Source organism: Salvelinus namaycush, chromosome 10, assembly GCF_016432855.1.
Source record: "Salvelinus namaycush isolate Seneca chromosome 10, SaNama_1.0, whole genome shotgun sequence".
NCBI classification, from domain to species: Eukaryota; Metazoa; Chordata; class Actinopteri; order Salmoniformes; family Salmonidae; genus Salvelinus; species Salvelinus namaycush.
Window position 1 is genome coordinate 38,054,498 of NC_052316.1, and position 18,477 is coordinate 38,072,974.

Sequence of the window (18,477 nt, forward strand, 5' to 3'; positions counted from 1 at the left end):
ACTTCCGGTGAACAGTTCACTGTCTGGTACATACGGTATGAACACAACCACCAGGTAAGTTGACTGAACACATTCTCATTTACAGCAATGACGTGGGGAATAGTTACAGGGGAGAGGGGATGAATGAGCCAATTGTAAGCTGGGGATGATTAGGTGGCCATGATGGTATTATGGGCCAGATTTTGGAAATTAGCCAGGACACCGGCGTTAACACCCCTACAATAAGTGCCATGGGATCTTTAGTGACCACAGAAGGTCAGGACACCCGTTTAATGTCCCATCCGAAAGACGGCACCCTACACAGGGCAATGTCCCCAATCACTGCCCTGGGGCATTGGATTTTGTTTTTGACCAGAGGAAAGGGTGCCTCCTACTGGCCCTCCAACACCACTTCCAGCAGTATCTGGTCTCTCATTCAGGACCAGGATCAACCCTGCTTAGCTTCAGAAGCAAGCCAGCAGTGGGATGCAGGGTGGTATGCTGCTGGCTGTATGTCTGGTACATACGGTATGAACACAATCACACATTTACTGAGTTAAACCGTCCATGTGTCCAATCAGAGGTGCAGAATAAGAGGATAGAGAGAGAGAGAACTCAAAGATTAGCTTTAGGCTTTCACCCAAGACAGTGTATATGTACAGTGCATTCGGAAAGTATTCAGACCCCTTGACTTTTCCCACATTTTATTAAGTTACTTATTCTAAAATTGATTAAATCGTTTTTTCCCCCTCATCAATCTACACATGATACCCCATAATGACAAAGTCAGGTTTTTATAAAAAAAAAAAAAGAAATATCACATTTACATACAGTACCAGTCAAAAGTTTGGACACCTACTCATTCCAGGGTTTATCTTTATTTTTGACTATTTTCTACATTGTAGAATAATAGTGAAGACATCAAAACTATGAAATAACATACATGTAGTAACCAGAAAAGTGTTACCAAATCAAAACATATTTTATATTTGAGATTCTTTAAAGTAGCCACCTTTTGCCTTGACAGCTTAGCACACTTTTGGCATTCTCTCAACCAGCTTCATGGGGTAATCTGTTTGAGCCAATCAGTTGTGTTGTGACAAGGTAGTGGTGGTATACAGAAGATAGCTCTATTTGCTAAAAGACCAAGTCCATATTATGGCAAGAACAGCTCAAATAAGCAAAGAGAAATGACAGTCCATCATGACTTTAAGACATGAAGGTAATTTCAAGAAGTTTCTTCAAGTGCTATGATGAAACTGGCTCTCATGAGGACCGCCACAGAAAAGGAAGACCCAGAGTTAACTCTGCTGCAGAGGATAAGTTCATTAGTTACCAGTCTCAGCAATGAGCAATTATCTGCACCTCAGAGTTCAAGTAACAGACACATCTCAACATCAACTGTTCAGAGGGAACAGCGTGAATCAGGCCTTCATGGTCGAATTGCTGCAAAGAAACCACTACTAAAGGACACCAATAAGAAAGGAAAGGGAAGAGACTTGTTTGGGCCAAGAAACACGAGCAATGGACATTAGACCGGTGGAAATCTGTCCTTTGGTCTGATGAGTCCAAATTTGAGATTTTTGGTTCCAACCGCCGTGTCTTTGTGAGACGCAATGTAGGTTAATGGATGATCTCTGCGTGTGTGGTTCCCACTGTGAAGCATGGAGGAGGATGTGTGGGGGTGCTTTGCAGGTGAAACTGTCTGATTTATTTCGCCCCAGTCTGAGGTCCTTAGCGGTCTGGAGCAGGTTTTCATCAAGGATCTCTCTGTACTTTGCTCCGTTCATCTTTCCCTCGATCCTGACTAGTCTCCTAGTCCTTGCTGCTGAAAAACATCCCCACAGCATGATGCTGCCACCACAATGCTTTACCGTAGGGATGGGGCCAGGTTTCCTCCAGACGTGACGCTTGGCATTCAGGCCAAAGAGTTCAATTTTGTTTTTTATCAGACCAGAGAATCTTGTTTCTCATGTTCTGAGAGTCTTTTAGGTTCCTTTTAGCAAACTTCAAGCGGGCTGTCATGCCTTTTTACTGAGGAGTGGCTTCCATCTGGCCACTCTACCATAAAGGCCTGATTGGTGGAGTGCTGCAGAGATGGTTGTTTTTCTGGAAGGTTCTCCCATCTCCACAGAGGAATTCTGGAGCTCTGTCAAAGTAACCATCGGGTTTTTGGTCACCTCCCTGACCAAGGCCTTTCTCCCCCGATTGCTCAGTTTGGCCGGGCAGACAGCTCTAGGAAGAGTCTTGGTGGTTCCAAACTTCTGCCATTTTAAGAATGATGGAGGCCACTGTGTTATTGGGTACGTTCAATGATGCAGACATTTTTTGGTACCCTTCCCCAGATCTGTGCCTCGACAATCCTATCTCTGAGCTCTTCGGACAATTCCTTCGACCTCATGGCTTGGTTTTTGTTCTGATATGCACTGTCAACTGTGGGACCTTTTATATTGACTGGTGTGCCTTTCCAAATCATTTCCAATCAATTTAATTTAAAAACGCAGCACACTACTGCTCATGCTCCCAGGTGATATTTATTTACTTGAAGTTTCCTCTCAATGTCCCCTCCCCTGCGTGACATCTTTACCATTTCTATTCCAATGTATCTCAGAGATCTAATAAGATGTCCAGCTTGTACAAAATGACAAGCAACCAGATTTTGCCTACAAATCCAGCACCTGCGGAAAGTACCTGCATGTGCATATGTCCTTCAGCTTTTGTAGAATCAATTGAATTTGCCACAGATGGACTCCCATTTAAGTTGTAGGAACATCTCAAGGATGATCAATGGAAACAGGATGCACCTGAGCTCAATTTCGAGTCTCATAGCAAAGGGTCTGAATACTTATGTAAATAAGATATTTGTTTTTTATTTCTAATATATTTGCACAAATTATAACAAACTTTTTTCCCCCTTGTCATTATGGGATTTTGTGTGTAGATTGAGGATTTTTTTTTATTTAATCAATTTTAGAATATGGCTGTAATGTAACAACGTGAAAAAAAAGTCAAGGGGTCTGAATGCTTACCGAATGCACTGTACAGTTTGGATGTGTCCCAAATGGCACCCTATTCACTACAGTGCACTACTTTTGACCAGAGCTTTGTTGGCCCTGGTCAAACGTATTGCTGTCAATAGGAGAATAGGGTTCCATTTGAGTCTGACTTTGTTTTCTAACACCTCCACCTATACCTCAGCTGAGTATATGACCTCTGCCCTCTGCCCTGTGTAATATCATCAGCTATCATCCAGAAGCCCCTGAGCTGCAGATCAGGAAGATGGCTGACCTGTGTTTCCTGGTTCAGCACTATGAGCTGGCCTACAGCTGCTACCACACGGCCAAGAAGGACTTCTTATCTGACCAGGCCATGCTCTATGCCGCTGGGGCGCTGGTGAGAACACACACACAGAAAGGGAGAGAGAGATGTGGCGCGCACACACACACTGTTGTGGAAATTCTAATCAATAAGGAGGAGAGACAAGGTCAATCACTGATCAGGATATTACTTTATTCACAACTTATTTATAATGCGGCATAGAGTAATTGCTCTGCAATAATGAGGCTGGTGACTCAACAGCGAGCAGCTCTGACATACAAAGAATGCAAAATATATTTTATAGCAAAGATACACCTTCTTAGTCTACATGACAAACAACAGATGTATGGAATGGGTCACAAGGTGATACTTGATATATGAGAAAGCAGTATCCCCCAGCCAGATGGGATTTGTTATGAAGACTTTTCTTATTGTACAGAGTTAGCCCCCTAAGATCTCGTCCCTGGTACTTCACAGTACAGAAACAGCAACTCATTCTATGGCATAAATCAATTGTAAAGTCCTGAGGGGAGTGAGCCTCTGGGTTATACACTATCCCAAGATAGGTGCCACATCAGAGATGACGTACAGTGGTTCCAGACACTACCCCACACATCTTTTCTCAGACCTGATCTCCCCCAAGGTCAAAGGGAGTGAGTGGCGCACAGACATTCTGGAGACAAGTAATTGGTTCCCCATTTAATCACATGGTTTAAAATAGGTAAAGACACATTCACATATGAAGACAATGTTCCAGCCTGTCCTCTTCTCTTTCTGATATTCTGCATAGCAACAGGGACATGTGATAGACAAGCCTGATTTCTCCCCTCTCTGGGCCCCAGATGACTGGGGCCCATATGAGGGAGGAAGTGCAACTGCTAACACCAGAGTCCAAAGGGATACATTCTAATAACAAGAGTTCAACAGTTCAATCAAATAAGCATATTATGCAGATAATCTATATTACTGAGCTAATTCTGATTCTTCTGCCACAACACTCAAAGAGAACCTACACAGATAAACAAGTGAATACTGTACACGCTCACACACACGTCACATGCACACACACAGTACATTGTCATGAAGGTACAGGTGCGTGTGTTTGAGACTCTTATAGCCAGAATATTTTTGACAGTCTGATGTGGTCTGGAGCTGTGACGTGTCCCTTCCTATCCTCCACACACCCACCATATTACCACTTATGACACTCAACACTAATTGTTATTTAGATATATGAGAAATGGATACATTTTAAATGGTTATCATTCTCCTCTCATATTGCTGCACCCTCTTTCTCGTTATCTCTCTCTCTTTCTCTCTCGCTCTCTGTCGGTCTGTCTATAGGAGATGGCAGCAGTGTCTGCGTTTCTCCAGGGTGGGGCTCCACGGCCGTATCCAGCACACTATATGGACACGGCAATTCAGACCTACAGAGATGTGTGCAAGTACGGCATTAACACACACAGCTGCATGTGTTGTCACAAAAACACACATTGATTAACAATATCCAGTAAGCTAAAATACCCAGCCTCATAGCTCAACAGCCGCATACAAGTCACAAAATACACAACTACAATGCACTGGCTCTCCCATTCCTGTGGTAGTGTGTATGAATGTTTTATAAATGTCACCCCCTACAGGAACAAGGTCCTAGCTGAGCGTTGTGCTCTGTTCAGTGCTGAGGTACTGAAGAGTCAGGCCAAGTACTCTGATGCTGCTACCCTCCTCATCAAGATGACCAGTGAGGTGAGAAGTACACACTACTTCTCATTGGGACCACAGGTTCTATGTTTTTATTCTGTAGATTGACCTCTGGCTCTGTGCATCTCTGTGGAAGTCAGATTATTGAATGTTACGTGTATCATATACAGTTGAAGTCGGAAGTTTACATACACTTAACTCGTTTTTTTTAACCACTCCACAAGTTTCTTGTTAACAAACTATAGTTTTGGCAGGACGGTTAGGACATCTACTTTGTGAATGACACAAGTAATTTATCCAACAATTGTTTACAGACAGATTATTTAACTTATAATTCACTGTATCACAATTCCAGTGGGTCAGAAGTTTACATACACTAAGTTGACTGTGCCTATAAACAGCTTGGAAAATTCCAGAAAATTGTCATGGCTTTAGAATCTTCTGATAGGCTAATTGACATCATTTGAGTCAATTGGAGGTGTACCTGTGGATGTATTTCAAGGCCTACCTTCAAACTCAGTGCCTCTTTGCTTGACATCATGGGAAAATCAAAAGAAATCAGCCAAGACCTCAGAAAGAAGATTGTAGACCTCCACAAGTCTGGTTCATCCTTGGGAGCAATTTCCAAATGCCTGAAGGTACCACGTTCATCTGTACAAACAATAGTACGGAAGTATAAACACCATGGGACCAGGCAGCCATCATACCGCTCAGGAAGGAGACGTGTTCTGTCTCCTAGATATGAACGTACTTTGATGCGAGAATTGCAAATCAATCCCAGAACAACAGCAAAGGACCTTGTGAAGATGCTGGAGGAAACGAGTACAAAAGTATCTATATCCACAGCAAGGAAAAAGCCACTGCTCCAAAACCGGCATAAAAAAAGCGGACTACGGTTTGCAACTGCACATGGGGACAAAGATCGTACTTTTTGGAGAAATGTCCTCTGGTCTGATGAAACAAAAATAGAACTGTTTGGCCATAATAACCATTGTTATGTTTGGAGGAAAAAGAGGGATGCTTGCAAGCCAAAGAACACCATCACATCTGTGAAGCACTGGGGTGGCAGCATCATGTTGTGAGGGTGCTTTGCTGCAGGAGGGACTGGTGCACTTCACAAAATAGATGACATCATGAGCGAGGAAAATTGTGGATATATTGAAGCAACATCTCAAGACATCAGTCAGGAAGTTAAAGCTTGGTCGCAAATGGGTCTTTAAAATGGACAGTGACCCCAAGCATACTTTCAAAGTTGTGGCAAAATGGCTTAAGGACAACAAAGTCAAGGTATTGGAGTGGCCATCACAAAACCCTGACCCCAATCCTATAGAAAATATGTGGGCAGAACTGAAAAAGCGTGTGCGAACAAGGAGGCCTACAAACCTGACTCAGTTACATCAGCTCTGTCAGGAGGAATGGGCCAGAATTCACCCAACTTATTGTGGGAAGCTTGTGGAAGGCTACCAGACACGTTTGACCCAAGTTAAGCAATTTAAAGGCAATGCTACCAAATACAAATGGAGTGTATGTAAACTTCTGACCCACTGGGAATGTGATGAAAGAAATAAAAGCTGAAATAAATAATTCTCTCTACAATTATTCTGACATTTCACATTCTTAAAATAAAGTGGTGAATCTAACTGACCTGAGACAAGGAATTTTTACTAGGATTAAATGTCAGGAAATGTGAAATACTGAGTTTAAATGTATTTGGCTAAGGTGTATGTGAACTTCTGACTTCAACTGTATGTGTGAAACTTTTGTAATGTTGCTGCCTGCCACTGTCTTGAACAGGTCTCTCTGTACAAATTAATGTTAAATTAATGTGTGTGTGTGATAGGTCCATGGTATTAACTAACCTGTCTAACTATGTCTCAATCTCGCTCTCAGGACTCTGATCTGTGTTCTGCCCTCCTATTGGAGCAGGCAGCCCACTGCTTCATTAACATGCGAAACCCCATGGTCAGGAAGTTTGCCTTCCACATGATCCTGGCAGGACACCGCTTCAGCAAGGCAGGACAGGTGAGTGGAACACAACTTGTGTTTGTGCATATTTGTGTTTGTGCGTACCTGTGTTTGTGCATGTGTGTGTGTTAACCACAGCCAGGCCTTTTAAAAACAGAACAAGGTTATTCATGTTTGCTGACATTTATTACTAATTAAAAAAAAACATTTGATCACCAGATGAACAGAACAAGGTGATCTGAGAGACTGGTGATTTACAGGTAGCTAGGTGGGTCAGAGAGGTTTAAGACTTTTGTAGTCTTCTATGTTCAGAGCAGCATGATGTGAATGAAGTTCTAGAACCGTTAGAGCATTCCATTTATAACTTTTGACTGATTGTTCTCTTTCCCTCTCGTTTTCCCCTCTGTTCTGTCATTTTCTGCTTTGCTTTTCTTTCTTTCTTTATGTTCCATCTTCTTGCTCTCCCTCTCTACCTGTACCTCGTTCCCTCTTCTCCACCCTCTCTATCCCTCTTTCCCCCTCACTGTCTTCGTCCCCCCTACATGCCACCTCTCTCTCACTCGCTGTAGAAGCGCCATGCGTTGCGGTGTTACTGCCAGGCCATGCAGGTATATAAGGGTAAAGGCTGGTCCCTGGCTGAGGACCATATCAACTTCACTATCGGCCGCCAGTCCTTTACGCTGCGCCAACCAGAGAACGCTGTCTCAGCCTTCAGACACATCCTCACCAACGACAGCCAGCAGACCTCCACACAGCAGGGAGCCTTCCTCCGGGAGTACCTCTACGTCTACAGGGTAACACTCACAATGTTAATACAACCCTATCACAACCTTAAAACAACCTTAACACATTGATTGCAGGGAGCCTTCCTCATAGACATGAAAACAAGATGACAACACAACCTATACATAACCGCAATACAACCTCAGGGAGCCTTCCTTAGAGTGTACCTCTATACCCATGAACAAGGCCTTGGCGTGATAGACTGTTATGTCACACTCTGTCCCACTGTTTCTGAAGAAACATTCACCTGAAATCTGACAATTCATCTCAAATATGTGGACATACACACTACAGAACTGGTCCTTCACAAACCTGTTATATTAGTACTGCTCTCTGATTAATACATCAAAGTACTTGAAGCCTATGCGTCAGCCCCAGAATCTCGATGTCATTTAACAGAGTTTGGTTATTAAAATAAGTTGCTTCTAGTAGACTTCTAGTGTGTGCTTTTAGGAATCGGAAATGTGCTGAGCTTTGTCTGGATGAGTCAGTGCTTGTGCATTTGTGTGTGTGTGTGTGCGCGCGTGTTCTTACCCTCCACTATGGCCAGTGAGGAAGCTGTGTGTGTGTGTGCGAGCTGAACCCAATTTTAAGTCTGATTATTATAACACTAACTCAGCATGCAGAGTCCGATAGTGAGTCTTGCACAGGCTATATTTTAGTGTGTGTGTGATGTTCGGCTTCAGTGTGTGTTAACAGTATGTTCTTACTCTACCTGTTCCTCCAGAATGTGCCAGGGGTGTGTGAGGTGGCACTACCCCAGCTGCCCCTACCCTGCATCAACAGCTCTGCTACCAGGGTCTACTTTGGCCACGAACGCCGCCTGGCAGAGGGTAAGACTGACACACACAAATTTCACCGCCAAGCATTGCTCCCCAGTCACATATTTAAAGCTGCTAAATAACTGTATGTGTATGTATATATATATATGTTAAACAAAGGTCGTTCAAAGTAGCCACCCTTTGCCTTGATGACAGCGTTGCACACTTGTCATTCTCTCAACCAGCTTCACATGGAATGTTTTTCCAACATTCTTGAAGGAGTTCCCACATGCTGAGCACTTGTTCGCTTTTTTTCCTTCATTCTGCGGTCCAACTCATCCCAAACCATCTCAATTTGGCTGAGGTCGGGTGATTGTGGAGGCCAGGTCATCTGATGCAGCACTCCATCACTCTCCTTTGTCAAATAGCCCTTACACAGCCTGGAGGTGTGTTTTAGGTCATTGTCCTGTTGAAAAACAAATGATAGTCCCACTAAATGCAAACCAGATGGGATGGTGAATCGCTGCATAATGCTGTGGTAGCCATGCTGGTTAAGTGTGCCTTGAATTCTAAATAAATCCCCTGACAGTGTCATCAGCAAAGCACCATCACACCACCACCTCCATGCTTCACGGTGGGAACCACACATTCGAGGATCATCTGTTCACCTACTCTGCGTCTCACAAAGACACGGCAATTGGAACCAAAAATTGACTCATCAGACCAAAGGACAGATTTCCACCGGTCTAATGTCCATTGCTCGAGTTTCTTGGTACAAGGAAGTCTCTTCTTCTTATTGGTGTCCTTTCAGTATTCGTTTCCTTTCAGCAATTCGACCATGAAGGCCTGATTCACGCTGTTTCCTCTGAACAGTTGATGTTGAGATGTGTCTGTTACTTGAACTCTGTAAAGCATTTATTTGGGCTGCAATTTCTGAGGTGCAGTTAACTAATGAACTTATCCTCTGCAGCAGAGGTAACTCTGGGTCTTCCCTTCCTGTAGTGGTCCTCATGAGAGCCAGTTTCATCATAGTGCTTTGCGACTGCACTTTGTAGAAACGTTCAAAGTTCCCGTGCGCGTCGTCAGTGGTTGCGGGGGGGGGGGCGTGTGTGCGTGTCGTCGGTGTGCGTGTCGTCGGTGTGCGTGTCGTCGGTGTGCGTGTCGTCGGTGTGCGTGTCGTCGGTGTGCGTGTCGTCGGTGTGTGTGCGCGTGTCGTTTGTGTGTGTCGTCATCGGTGTGCGCGTGTCGGTGTGGGTGCGTGTCGTCGGTCGGTGTGTGTGTGCGTGTCGTCGGTGTGTGTGTGCGTGTCGTCGGTGTGCGTGTCGTCGGTGTGTGTGCGCGTCGTCAGTGGTTGCGGGGGGGGGGGGGGGGGGCGTGTGCGCGTGTCGTTTGTGTGTGTCGTCGTCGGTGTGCGCGTGTCGGTGTGGGTGTGTCGTCGGTCGGTGTGTGTGGGTGCGCGTTGTGGAAAGGGTGCGTGCCGTGGGCGGGTGCGCGCCGTCGTCTGTGTGTGTGTCGTCGTCTCTCTGTGTGTGTGTCAGGGTTTCCGTTATGAAATGTGGCACTAGACATTTGGACTGCAGCACTTTTAATTTACACTGGGGATATGGCTGATCATTCTATTCATTGTCTTCTCTTTACAGCACACTTTACAAACAATGTTTTCCCACGATTTAATTTTTAAATATTGGGATATGCCTGGCTGGTTGGTCTTCTCTATATTTCACTGACAGTCTCAACTCAACAATCATCTATTTGGTATTTGCAGCACACTATGCCTTTCCTTCCGACTTTAGGGATTACGATTTAAAACACTCCAATTTATTTAATGATCCTCTGTGGCCAAATCATGCTTTAGTAGCCTATTTGGAAGGATTTTATTTATTTCTGTATGGACAGGAGTGGGTTAATTAGGTAGGCTAATTAGGTGAGTAGACTCATTTGGCAATTTAATTAAATTTACTTAGGGAAAGCTTAGCTTCCCCTAACCTTATAGAAAGGCCACCTATGAGCCTATGTCAATCTACTATCTCCCGTAGTACAAAAGTTGACCTATTATGTTGGTCAGCTTCTTGAGAAATAAATAGCCCAAACAGACTCTGGGACAGTTCTGGGACGATAGATCACAAATTAATACAACCACTAGGATACATAATAAAATGTGAACTAAAACGTTTTGCTTGAAATGTTGATCAATTATTATTTCTTAACATTATTAGCACAGCAATGCGCTCAAGGCAGTAGGCTACACGCGAATGTGCATTTGGCTACTAGACAAGGAAAGAAAGTTGAAAACCAATAGAACAGGAGAGAAATAGGCTACGGGTTTCAGTAATTGCCTCCATATGGTCGTGTTTTTGCCTGGGCTGCTTTGTAGCGAGGCAAAAAATACCTCGTATGTAGTAAGACATTCAGGTTTCAAATAATTAAGTAGCTATATGTTTTCAAAATCAATACTGCCTCCAGCTCATTGCAAAGTGGTGTGTGATGCATTGATGAACCCTGCCTTCCGTTGCCTATGCATTTGAATGGCGAATGGTGCTTCAATTACCAGTTGAGAAATTTAAATATTAGCTATTTTTAATGGTAACCCCAAAAATATTTTTTGTATAACATTGCATTTAGAATTGTTGCGCAATGATTGGCTTATAAAAGTGCTGCCTGACAGATTTTCTGCTAAAAGGCTCCATCTGTATGCTGTGTGTGATTTAATGAATTTAACACCAATTTAATTCTACGAAATTATTCAAATGAACCCATAGACAGATGAGCATGACCCTTCAAATGTATTTACATCAGCTGGTATTTCCATCAATGAATGCCCCAAAAAGCATTATTTCGCGATCGGGTTTTGGTTCATCTTCATCTCTTGGTGTATGACTACTTTAAAACGTTTAGTATTTGGTCCCATATTCCTAGCACGCAATGACTACATCAAGCTTGTGACTACACACTAGTTGAATAGATTTGTTTTGGTTGTTATGTTTTGCCCAATAGAAACAGAATGGTGAATGATGACTTTAGTAGTTGAGTAGATAAGATATTTCTGAACACTTCGAAATTAATCCTGATAATGAAGATTAGAGGCTTCAACAACACGATAACCTATCACCATTACCAATAACAGGGGAGATTAGCATTTTTTTGACACAATACGTTATTCACCATTCAATTCCAAAATGCTGCAGTATTGAGCCAAATTGAATATTTTAGCTTCACTGTCCAAATGCATACGGAGGGTAGTGTATGTATCCCTTTTGCACCAACCCACTCACACAGTAATTGTTTTGATCCACAATGTCCTTGTCAAGTTGTGTTATTAATATATTGAATTTCCCAGGCAGAAGTCTATGTTCTACTGGATAGTGCTTGTTTGATCCATAATGACCTGATTGATTGATCAATTTATTTCTTGTGATATTGGTTATTGATCAGGTGAGAAGCAGGCTGCCACCCATGTGTCCTTGGACCAGGAGTTTGACCGGGACCTAGCTGCCGTGTGGCAGGACCTCGAGGAACAGGTGGTTGCCGCCGCCAACCGTGGGGTTGTCCCGTCAACGTTCTACTCTACCCAGTGCTGCCTCAACAGTCAGACGGACAATCTCCACTTCCCGCTGGCTGTAGTAGAAGGTAAGAACAGTTACTCTCCTCCGTACAACACCTCTCCCATTTCCTCATCACTTTTCGTATCTCATTTTCTCATTAAAGAATGAGTCTGGAAACTCGATAGTTAGCCCACACAACCCCATACCTGCACCCACACACACTGAGTGTATAAAACATTAGGAACACCTGCTTTTCATGACAGACTGACCAGGTGAATCCAGGTGAAAGCTATGATCCCTTATTGATGTCACTTGTTAACCTCTAACGAGCCTCAACCCCGGATCCGGGATCCGGGATCACCCCCCACCCCCCCCCCACACTGATTAGCATCGCTAGCATAGCGTCACAATTAAATAGTAGCATCTAAATATCATTAAATCACAAGTCCAAGACACCTAATGAAAGATACAGATCTTGTGAATAAAGCCACCATTTCAGATTTTTAAAATGTTTTACAGGGAAGACACAATATGTAAATCTATTAGCTAAACACGTTAGCAAAAGACACAATTTTTCTTTGTCCACCATTTTTTCTCTCCACCAGTAGCTATCACCAATTCGGCTAAACTAAGATATTGATAGCCACTAACCAAGAAAAAACCTCATCAGATGACAGTCTGATAACATATTTATGGTATAGGATAGGTTTTGTTAGAAAAATGTGCATATTTCAGGTATAAATCATAGTTTGCCATTGCAGCCACCATCACAAATCTCACCAAAGCGACTAGAATTACTACAGAGAGCAACTTGTATTACCAATTTACTCATCATAAAACATTTCTTAAAAATACACAGCACATTGCAATGGAAAGACACAGATCTTGTGAATTCAGACAACATTTCAGATTTTCTAAGTGTTTTACGGCGAAAACACAATAAATCGTTATATTAGCATACCACATATGCAAACGTTACCCCAGCATGAATTCAAGCCAAAGAGAGCGATATCGTTATCATCGCCAAAATATATTAATTTTTTCACTAACCTTCTCAGAATTCTTCCGATGACACTCCTGTAACATCATATTACAACATACATATAGAGTTTGTTCGAAAATGTGCATATTTAGCCATAAAAAAACGTGGTTATACAATGAAAATAGTAGCAAAACAAGCCTGGAAATGTCGGTCGCCATCTTTGAGTGATCTAGTTTAATCAAAAGCTAATCATATACTTGACTAAAAAATACAGGGTTGACAGGAATCGAAAGACAAATTAGTTCTTAATGCAATCGCTGATTTACATTTTTTAAATTATCCTTACTTTTCAATACAGGTTGCGCCAAGCGAAGCTATACAAAACAAAATGGCGGCATAAGCGTTTAACATTTTTCGACAAACACGATTTATCATCATAAATTGTTCTTACTGTGAGCTGTTCTTCCATCAGAATCTTGGGCAATGAATCCTTTCTTGGGTCTAATCGTCTTTTGGTCGAAAGCTGTCCTCTTGCCATGTGGAAATGCCCACTAACGTTCGGCATGAACTGGAAACGTGCCCAGCGGTTCAAAGTGTCTCAGAAATAAATGCCTCAAAATCGCACTAAACGGATATAAATTGCTATAAAACGGTTTAAATTAACTACCTTATGATGTTTTTAACACCTCTAACGAGTAAAAACATGACCGGAGAAATATTACTGGCTAAACAAAAGCTTGGAAGGAGGCGAGTCCGACGTCCTTCGTGCGCCAGGCGCAGGCAGCAAAGGGAAGCTACTTCCGGTATTTGCTGTTTTATACAGCCCCTGATTGCGCAATCGACTCCATTCAAAGCGTCATCACGTACTGACATCCAGGGGAAGACGTAAGAAGTGTCTGTTTCTCCATAGCATTTACAGGGACCTTTAAACTGACTCCAGATCAGGGGCCAAGATGTCTGAAATCTGACTCCCTGTCATGAAAAGTGCTGTAGAAGGAGTTCTGTTCAACTCAGAGACAAAATTCCAACGGCTATAGAAACTAGAGAGTGTTTTCTATCCAATAATAATAATAATATGCATATTGTACGAGCAAGAATTGAGTAGGAAGCCGTTTAATCTGTAGAGCAAATTATGCTAATGCGAAACAGCACCCCCTATAGTGGCAAGAAGTTAATAACCTTTTTATGGCTAGGGGTTCCGCTAGCGGAATGTTTCGACAACATCCGGTGAAATGGCAGAGCGCGAAATTCAAAAAGAAATTACTAGAAATATTTTACTTTCATACATTCACAAGTGCAATACACCAAATTAAAGCTTAACTTCTTGTTAATCTAGCCATCGTGTCGGATTTCAAAAAGGCTTTACGGCGAAAGCACACCATGCGATTATGTTAGGACAGCGCCTAGCCACAAAAAACCATACAGACATTTTCCAGCCAAGGAAAAGGCTCACAAAAGTCAGAAATAGTCGGCGCAACCTGTCCTGGGACGTCTTCCTGGGTCCTCTGAGGTGGTTCCAGATCTCTCCGCCATTCCCGCGGAGTACCAGGATCTCCGGGAGGTGTTCAGCAAGTCCCAGGCCACTTCCCTTCCTCCGCACCGTCCCTATGACTGCGGGATTGACTTTCTCCCTCGCACCACGCCGCCCTCGGGGTGTCTGTACTCGCTGTCGGGACCTGAAACCAAGGCTATGGAGGACAACATTGGACTCCCTAGCTACTGGATTTATCCGTCCCTTTTCCGCTGGCGCAGGGTTCTTCTTCATGGAGAAGACAGACAAGACCCTGCTCCCGTGCATTGACTACCGGGGATTCAATGACATCACTGTAAAGAACCGTTATCCACTACCACTCATTTCCTTGGCCTTTGAGCCGCTCCAGGGGGGGCCACTGTGTTCTCCAAGCTGGATCTACATAACGACTACCACCTGGTGCGGATATGAGAGGGCGACGAGTGGAAGACCACCTTCAACATGGCCAGCGGCTACTATGAATATCTGGTCATGCCCTTTGGCCTCACCAACGCCCCTGCTGTGTTCCAGGCTCTGGTGAATGACATTCTCTGCAACATGCTGAACCGGTTCGTCTTCGTCTACATTGAAGAAATCCTCGTCTTCTCCCGCTCCCCCCAAGAACACGTACACCATGTCAGGCAGGTTCTCCAGCGCCTTCTGGAGAATCAGTTGTTCGTTAAGGTGGAAAAGTGTGAGTTCGATCCCTCCACCATTCCCTTTCTGGGCTACATCATCTCTGCTGGGAGCGTCAAGATGGATCCCGAGAAAGTGAAGGTGGTGGGGGATTGGCCTCAGCCTACGTCCATGGTGCAGCTGCAATGCTTCCTGGGGTTCGCCAACTTTTATTGCCGCTTTTATCCAGGGTTACAGCACCCTGGCCTCCCCCGTCTGCCCTCACCTCTACCAAGGTTCCATTCACGTGGTCCACGGTCTCGGACCGGGCGTTCCGGGACCTTAAACACCGCTTTACCACGGCTCCAATCCTGCTTCATCCGGACCCTTCCCATCAGTGGTGGTGGAGGCCGACGCTTCGGATGTCGAAGTGGGGGCTGTATTGTTCCAACGTTCTGCACTGGACCTTAGGCTGCATCCCTGTGCCGCCTTCTCCCACCGCCTCACCGCCACGGAGAGGAATTACGATGTGGGGAATCGGGAGCTTCTCGCGGTGAAGATGGCATTGGAGGAATGGAGTTACTGGCTCGAAGGGGCAGAACATCTGTTCATTGTGTGGACGGACCACAAAAACCTGGATTATCTCCGCACTGCCAAGCGCCTCATCTCCAGGCAGGCGAGATGGGCCCTGCTGTTTACCCGGTTCAACTTTTCCCTCTCCTACCAGCCGGGGTCCAAGAATGTCACGCCGGATGCCCGGTCTCGCCCCTATAACCCCACAGCTACCACCCCGGAGCCCGAGATCAGCCATCAAATCAAATGTACACTGCTCAAAAAAATAAAGGGAACACTAAAATAACACATCCTAGATCTGAATGAATGAAATATTCTTATTAAATACTTTTTTCTTTACATAGTTGAATGTGCTGACAACAAAATCACACAAAAATTATCAATGGAAATCATATTTATCAACCCATGGAGGTCTGGATTTGGAGTCACACTCAAAATTAAAGTGGAAAACCACACTACAGGCTGATCCAACTTTGATGTAATGTCCTTAGAACAAGTCAAAATGAGGCTCAGTAGTGTGTGTGGCCTCCACGTGCCTGTATGACCTCCCTACAACGCCTGGGCATGCTCCTGATGAGGTGGCGGATGGTCTCCTGAGGGATCTCCTCTCAGACCTGGACTAAAGCATCCGCCAACTCCTGGACAGTCTGTGGCGTTGGTGGATGGAGCGAGACATGATGTCCCAGATGTGCTCAATTGGATTCAGGTCTGGGGAACGGGCGGGTCAGTCCATAGCATCAATGCCTTCCTCTTGCAGGAACTGCTGACACACTCCAGCCACATGAGGTCTAGCATTGTCTTGCATTAGGAGGAACCCAGGGCCAACCGCACCAGCATATGGTCTCACAAGGGGTCTGAGGATCTCATCTCGGTACCTAATGGCAGTCAGGCTACCTCTGGTGAGCACATGGAGGGCTGTGCGGCCCCCCCAAAGAAATGCCACCCCACACCATGACTGACCCACCGCCAAACCGGTCATGCTGGAGGATGTTGCAGGCAGCAGAACGTTCTCCACGGCGTCTCCAGACTGTCACATGTGCGTGTGAACCTGCTTTCATCTGTGAAGAGCACAGGGCGCCAGTGGCGAATTTGCCAATCTTGGTGTTCTCTGGCAAATGCCAAACGTCCTGCACGGTGTTGGGCTGTAAGCACAACCCCCACCTGGGGACGTCGGGCCCTCATACCACCCTCATGGAGTCTGTTTCTGACCGTTTGAGCAGACACATGCACATTTGTGGCCTGCTGGAGGTCATTTTGCAGGGCTCTGGCAGTGCTCCAGCTGCTCTTCCTTGCACAAAGGCGGAGGTAGCGGTCCTGCTGCTGGGTTGTTGCCCTCCTACGGCCTCCTCCACGTCTCCTGATGTACTGGCCTGTCTCCTGGTAGCGCCTCCATGCTCTGGACACTACGCTGACAGACACAGCAAACCTTCTTGCCACAGCTCGCATTGATGTGCCATCCTGGATGAGCTGCACTACCTGAGCCACTTGTGTGGGTTGTAGACTCCGTCTCATGCTACCACTAGAGTGAGAGCACCGCCAGCATTCAAAAGTGACCAAAACATCAGCCAGGAAGCATAGGAACTGAGAAGTGGTCTGTGGTCACCACCTGCAGAACCACTCCTTTATTGGGGGTGTTTTTTCTTGCTAATTGCCTATAATTTCCACCTTTTGTCTATTCCATTTGCACAACAGCATGTGAAATTTATTGTCAATCAGTGTTGCTTCCTAAGTGGACAGTTTGATTTCACAGAAGTGTGATTGACTTGGAGTTACATTGTGTTGTTTAAGTGTTCCCTTTATTTTTTTGAGCAGTTTATTTATATAGCCTTTCTTACACCAGCTGATATATCAAAGTGCTGTACAGAAACCCAGCCTAAAACCCCAAACAGCAAGCAATGCAGGTGTAGAAGCACGGTGGCTAGGAAAAACTCCCTAGAAAGGCCAAAACCTAGTAAGAAACCTAGAGAGGAACCAGGCTATGGGGGGGTGGCCAGTCCTCTTCTGGCTGTGCCGGGTGGAGATTATAACAGAACATGGCCAAGATGTTTAAATGTTCATAAATGACCAGCATGGTCAAATAATAATAATCACAGTGAACAGGTCAAGGTTCCATAGCCGCAGGCAGAACAGTTGAAACTGGAGCAGCAGCACGGCCAGGTGGACTGGGGACAACAAGGAGTCATCATGCCAGGTAGTCCTGAGGCATGGTCCTAGGGCTCAGGTCCTCCGAAAGAGAGAAAGAGAGCATACTTAAATTCATACAGGTCACCGGATAAGACAGGAGAAATACTTCAGATATAACAGACTGACTCTAGGCCCCCGACACACAAACTACTGCAGCATAAATAGTGGAGGCTGAGACAGGAGGGGTCAGGAGACACTGTGGCCCCATCCGATGATACCCCCGGACAGGGCCAAACAGGCAGGATATAACCCCACCCACTTTGCCAAAGCATAGCCCCCACACCACTAGAGGGATATCTTCAAACACCAACTTACCATCCTGAGACAAGGCCGAGTATAGCCCACAAAGATCTCTGCCACGGCACAACCCAAGACAGGAAGACCACGTCAGTGACTCAACCCACTCAAGTGACGCACCCCTCCCAAGGACGGCATGGAAGAGCACCAGTAAGCCAGTGACTCAGCCCCTGTAATAGGGTTAGAGGCAGAGAATCCCAGTAGAGAGAGGGGAATCGGCCAGGAAGAGACAGCAAGGGCGGTACGTTGCTCCAGTGCCTTTCCATT

At 44.9% G+C, this 18,477-nt stretch overlaps 1 protein-coding gene across 3 annotated transcripts in view; it reads left to right on the top strand.

The window, feature by feature from the left end:
• Positions 1-18,477, top strand: part of trappc8 (trafficking protein particle complex 8) — a 109,076-nt gene that overhangs the window by 35,071 nt on the left and 55,528 nt on the right. For all 3 annotated transcript variants that reach the window (XM_039002835.1, XM_039002836.1, XM_039002837.1), the window contains 7 exons: positions 3,222-3,372; positions 4,642-4,742; positions 4,938-5,043; positions 6,889-7,020; positions 7,533-7,757; positions 8,474-8,579; positions 11,940-12,134. In XM_039002835.1, the coding sequence (XP_038858763.1) occupies positions 3,222-3,372; positions 4,642-4,742; positions 4,938-5,043; positions 6,889-7,020; positions 7,533-7,757; positions 8,474-8,579; positions 11,940-12,134 (1,016 nt within the window). The remainder of the gene's footprint in view (positions 1-3,221; positions 3,373-4,641; positions 4,743-4,937; positions 5,044-6,888; positions 7,021-7,532; positions 7,758-8,473; positions 8,580-11,939; positions 12,135-18,477) is intronic.